Genomic DNA, 6,000 nt, shown 5'->3' on the forward strand with positions numbered 1-6,000 from the left:
ATAAACCCCAGCTCAACCTTATTTTATAAATATAATTGGAATTTTAAATTAACCAGAACCAAAGCAATCAGTAGCTTGGACCAAAATGGGGCTTATTCAATTATTTATAATGGCTTGTTAATTTATTTATTTATTTATTTTCCAAGAAATATATTTTCAACTATAGCACTCCTCTGCAATGCTAATAAAAATGTTTCTCTTTCTTAGAAATTACCGTCTTGTAAACACTCAGCAATGTATAAGTGCATAATGTTCTTTAATTAAAGTAAATACTGCGGGCTGGATAATTAATGCGGTTGTTGGACGCTGCTACATTGGCAGTGAGCTAACTCTGTAGCTCCAGTGGAGTGAAGTGATTAATCCTGCACCATATTCTGGCAGAACCTGCTTGAAATGCTACCATGCTATGCTAAATGCTAAACGGACCCTTGTGCTAATGGCTTCTACCTGCAGTTGAGCACTACCTGAGCAGCAGCAACTACATGGACTGCATTTCGTCAGTGACGGGCAGCAACGGGTGCAGCCTCAACGCGTCCTTCAAGGGGTCCGACCTGCCCGAGCTCTTCAGCAAGCTGGGCCTGGGGAAGTACACCGACGTCTTTCAGCAGCAGGAGGTGCGGCTCCTCGTCCCCACCGCCGCCACCCGCACCGTCCCAGGGGGAAACGCCCGTATGAAAGCGGCATCTTTGCCATTTGAAAGGACCTTCGGAAATGCCCTTGCAGTTTAGCTCTGCTTGGCATCAAGTATTCAGATGGGGTTTGGATAAATGTCAGCCATTTTATACCCCCTGACCTGTAGAGTGAAGAGCAGTGCAGGAGAAGTGATCTCTCCCTCATCATCATTTGATGATTTCCAAAAGCTGCACACAAAGCTTGAGCAGTTATTTGAATTCAATTTCATAGAATTCCTAGATGGTATGTTTAGCCCTGTTTACATGCTTTCTGTATGTCTAAAGTGTGGCAGTGTACTGTAATGGTTACTGTACTGTAATTACAAGATAAAACACTCTTGTACCCTTATGCAGGATACTTTCCTTTCAGTGTATATCCAGCTGTATAAATTTATACTATATACAAAAAAATAATGCAAAAACCTGTGTAAGTCACTGCGCTAAATGTCTGTAATTTAATATCTGCTTATAGAGTAGCATAGATATGGTTTCCTGTGCCAAAAGTTTAATTTTTGATAGGTTTGTTAGTTTTTTTGTATGGGTTTTAAGGCATTATGAACTAAGAACTAAGAACTCCTCTGTCCCTCAGATCGATCTCCAGACGTTCCTCACGTTGACGGACCAGGATCTGAAGGAGCTTGGCATTACCACGTTCGGTGCCCGGAGGAAGATGCTGCTGGCCATCTCAGGTGTGTCTCCTGTGAGAGGTGGCTTTTCCAGACCAGGCACACACACACGGTGGCTTCGACTGTCTTCATAGGCAGGCTGTCGAGTGTGGCAGGAGTCTTGGGTTACTGTGAAATTGGCTCGGTGCAGTCATAATTTTCTAGATGTGCAGCATGCTTGAGTATGAATGTGTTTGACAGCTAGGTCGATGAAGCATGTCAAGGCCTTCCTCCATTGAAGAGTCCCAAGGTTTTCAGCACTGTTTCCACAGTTTCAAACCCAAGAAAGTTCACTGAAAATGATTATGTAGGTTACCTCACAGTTCTCATTTAGCATTCAGCATATAAATGACTAAAAGTCATGAATTTTCATGAATTCAGGACTTTTCAGGGTTCATGACATCACTATGTCACAAATGTTTTGTTTGTCCAAATCAGATGGTATCCAAGGGCTTCGTGTTTATAGCTCCTGTCTTCATCAGTGTTCCATATATTTTTTATCACATACAGATAAGCACCAGTTTTTAATAAAACTGTGGTGAAGAATAAGGCCCACACCCTTATGCTGACTCCAGTAACAGAAATCCCCCACCCACGGAAAGGAATAAAGGCTCCTCTGTTAAGCTCCATACGGAATGGCTTAAACGCGACCTGCACATTGTTTCCAATCGGCATGGTAGGCTTTTAAAAAAAATAATACTTGTGGGTGGAGGTGGATTCCATTGTTTGCACCCACTTTTCTAATTGCAATTAAAAGTAATATTTTTAGTTTTAATTGTAAGAATCGTCAAGCGTCGTTTGTAGAAGCGCCTGGGGTTGATTGGCAGTCGCCTACGAACCGGAAATGGCCGAAGGCGAGCGTTTATTCCGTTAAGGCTCGTCGGCCAATCGCGCATCCTCTGTGATCTCCGCTGATCCGGAGGTCTGGAACCGGGCCGTAGGAATACCATCCCGTGCTCTGCCTTCGTAAAATGAAAACACCACGAGAACTGTGGCGCTGTCAGCCCCACCTAATTCAGATCCACTTTCTGTACTCCTGCCAGAAACAGCATAATAAACACAGGACTGCCTTTCTCGAATGAAAACCCTATTTTTTATTTTTTTTTTTAAGGAATCGCATTTCGTGTTTTTGCTGGCACGGAACGCGGTTAATTCAGGAGGTGCGCCAGCGTAGTGATATAGCCATCTTGCGCGATTGGAAGCACATTGTCTCGGGGAATTTTTCCCCCTCCTCCCTCCCGGCATCATCGCGCTCGAGGTGCGCGGACGGAAAGGAGCGTTCCGTGGCGCTGTGTCCGAGCCGCTTGACGCTGACAGTTTGTTGACGGATTGTTCTATAAGCTGCACTGAGGGGAATGCCTTGGAAGTCTCACGCACGCTGGCTGGTATTCTGTGGTCTGACCGCTGTAGAGGTCTTCGTCGGTTTCTGAACCGTTCCAGCGCACCAGCAGACGCAACCGAAGTTCCTTCCCACGCGAAACACTAGCCATGTGGGTGTGAGACTGACATTACTGTATTTTATGGAGTCCATTACCGTACTGTACGGAGTCCAGCCTTTCTTAGGAGGGGAAAAAGAAAACAGCATAAAAAAACTGTTTTTGCTAACGAACCGTGCGCCTTGTGTTTTTTTCAGAGCTGAATAAGAACCGGAGGAAGCTCTTTGAGCCTCCCAACATCCGATCCTCCTTCCTGGAAGGGGGCGCCAGCGGGCGGCTGCCTCGCCAGTTCCACTCGGACATCGCCAGCGTGAGCGGCCGGTGGTAGGCCTCGCCGAGGCCACGGTGGGCCAGGGGCGTGAGGGCACCCTCCCAAACCCCCACCCCCAAACCTGCCCCACCCACGCATAGCAGCAGGTACTCCAGGCCAGGATGAAGGGGACCAAAGCTTGCCTTCTGTTAAAAGTGCCAAAAACAAAGAAGAAGAAGAAAAAGAAGACAAGCTGTCAAGCCTCACATCAGTACATGCCAGACATGGTACTCCTTTTTGTATTTTTCGTCAATGAAGGACCTACGGATGAGGGAAGTTTCTGTTCTGGTGAAGGACCCGTATAACTCATGCACTGACATGTGTTTGAAGAAATAGACCGAATGCTTAGTAAAAAAAAAAAAAAAATCTTTTGATACTATTTATACGCAATCCTAGTTTGTTGTATCAATCCTGTGCACTTTAAGAATAGACACTAGATGCCTGTGGATTCATATTACCCTGGTCTGCATACCTATACAATGTCCATTTATGATATGATAGCACTTACTTGGGTACCAAGCCAAATGTAAGCACATTGTGTAGTTACAGATAGTGATGATAATTAAAGCAAAGTCCCAGCATATCAACTGAGCATGGATGTGAGTAAGATGATTTTTTACATTTTTTTTATTCTTATGTTTCAATCAGTTGACCCTAAGACTGGTCAGTATTACTCACACCCCAGCATGGTGCAGTACGTATAAGTCTGACCTATATATATTTTTATATCATTATTTTATATTCTGTTTTTTTATTTAAAGTTTTTTTTTTTAATCCCTATTTTTTATCAGTTTAAAGACATATGATTTGTTTAAATGTAATCTTTGTTTGATTCATTTTTTTTTATTTCTGTTTTTTTTATTTTTATGATTGAGTTGGTATTTTTGAAGTATTTCGGTAGTCAGTCAGCTCGGTTGGACGGAGGCCTGGGGTAAAAAGCAGGCAGCCAGAAACCTGGATCACCCCCCCCCCCCCTACTGCCCTCTGCCCTGTGGGCCCAAATGGCATTTCTTCCACCCTCTTTCCCCCTGGGGGCCTGTAAGATCCCCACACCTGGAGCACAGCCCTTTATGCTGGTTTACGCAGCAGGACTGGAAATCTGTAAACTATGCTGGGCTGATGTTTGTTCTGAAAGGCTAGACAGTGTCTTTGTGTCACGATTGTGTCCAATTGTAAGTTTGGTTTTTTTTTTGCTTTTTTTTGTCCCGACTCTTCTTTTCCTCCCGTCCTCTATCTCTCGATTGTCATGTTCAGTTTCACATGCTTTAATGGCTTGGAATATTTGAACGTATTGCTAAAGCTTTACCTTAACCGACGTCGACATTTTGTTTTTGAATTTTGTTATCTTACTCGCTTTCTCAATCTGGACACGGAGGCCGTTCAGTACTGTCATTCGGTACTTTTCCTACATCACCCTACATTGGTGCTAACAGATCCTGAAGCAGCTTTTTCTGCCCTGTGTTCATTAGAAGTGTAGCATACAGCAAATGCCTTCTCAGAGGGATATGTATTCCAAGCAAAGGGAAAGACCAAGTTGTTGCCCCTCAATTTGCGGACAATGTTATCGTAAACTGTGAAAAAGTTTGCCAGTTTTTTTTTCTTGGTTTATGAAGGGATGTTTTCCAACTGAAGACCGCCAAGTGCCTAAATATTTTCTCTATATTAGTTCTGCAAGTATATTTTGGATAGTCTTCTCAAAGGAAGAAGTTTGAATGGAATGTACTGTGTTATTCCAAAGGTACAACTTTTAATTTGGATGTAAACCACTCAAGAATTAACTTTGCTTAGCTTTTGCAATATCCTGAAAATTGTAGTATAATCATGCTTGTTTGTTATTGAAATGTTGAAAATGTCCATTTTTGTGTAAATGGTAGTTTCAAAAAATTGCACAAAAGAAATGATTGACATCTTTAGCATACTAAGTTACTGTTCTTTGCCGATGCATTGTTAGTGAGTTTGATAGGACATTAATTTTTTGTCTGCAGTAAATAGTCCTGTCTTTCTCATAGAAATGTTATTTACATTACTGGTACTGCAGTTTATCTGCTTTATACTGTAGTTGTAATGATGGGTACTGAAGTACAATCAGAAATTAACCTCTCTACACCGTGTAGGGACAAAGTTGCTATTTCAAAATCATTTGAGTGCTGTAGACTATGCAAGTGATTGTCAGGTACCATGTGATTTCATGAACAGAAATCTGCCACAAAAACATGTTTGTGGGGATTTTAAGGATCAGCTAAAGCCCCCCTTCTTATTTTTCCAGCAAACAAAGTTTTAGTTTTTAGGTGGTAACCTCATTAATTCGGTTTAACCTTTTTCATGCATTCAAACCCATCCCTTAGTTTCCAAAGCTGGTGTATTTTTGTTGATGAAAATCTGTGATTCTCTTACAAAAACAATGCGCATGCCCCCTCTGGAAATTAGAGGGCTTGGGGGGGGGGGGGAGTCTTCAATTTTGGACATGGCCTTCTGATGCAGCAAAGCATTGTGGGAAGATTAGAGTACACCAGAGAGAAGGACTTCTTGTTAACAAAGGGGCAAATACAGAGTTGGAGCTGCACAAAAGGGAACACTGGAAAAGACACATTTTCTTATGTTAGATAAAGGGAATATTGCCAATGCCGTTGTTAAGTATTGGCTTTGAAAATTGTATTATGCACAATACAGTACGTATGAATCGGTAGTACAAGCAAAGGGTAGCCGGCCAGTGCCTTACGTTTGATCTTTTTCTTTATCTGTAAATGTAATGCAGATAAAGATGTATTTTGTTGTGTTTATTGAACTTGTGTATCAAGGTGTCACTTTGTGTAGCAAACGAAAGTCTGTATTAAAAATAAAAAAATCAAACATTGTATACCAATCGGAGGCCTTGTTACAAGATAATAATAAACGTATGCAAAAAAATATCGCCTTTG

General features: G+C 42.1%; 1 protein-coding gene across 1 annotated transcript in view; it reads left to right on the forward strand.

The window, feature by feature from the left end:
- LOC118221560 (protein bicaudal C homolog 1-like) overlaps positions 1–6,000 on the forward strand; it is a 70,486-nt gene extending 64,486 nt beyond the window's left edge. Inside the window, exons 19-21 of the mRNA XM_035406754.1 lie at positions 454–614; positions 1,261–1,360; positions 2,970–6,000. Coding sequence (XP_035262645.1) covers positions 454–614; positions 1,261–1,360; positions 2,970–3,100 — 392 coding nt within the window. The 3' untranslated portion in view covers positions 3,101–6,000. The remainder of the gene's footprint in view (positions 1–453; positions 615–1,260; positions 1,361–2,969) is intronic.

The sequence above is a fragment of the Anguilla anguilla genome, chromosome 2 (genome assembly GCF_013347855.1).
Source record: "Anguilla anguilla isolate fAngAng1 chromosome 2, fAngAng1.pri, whole genome shotgun sequence".
Taxonomy (NCBI): domain Eukaryota; kingdom Metazoa; phylum Chordata; class Actinopteri; order Anguilliformes; family Anguillidae; genus Anguilla; species Anguilla anguilla.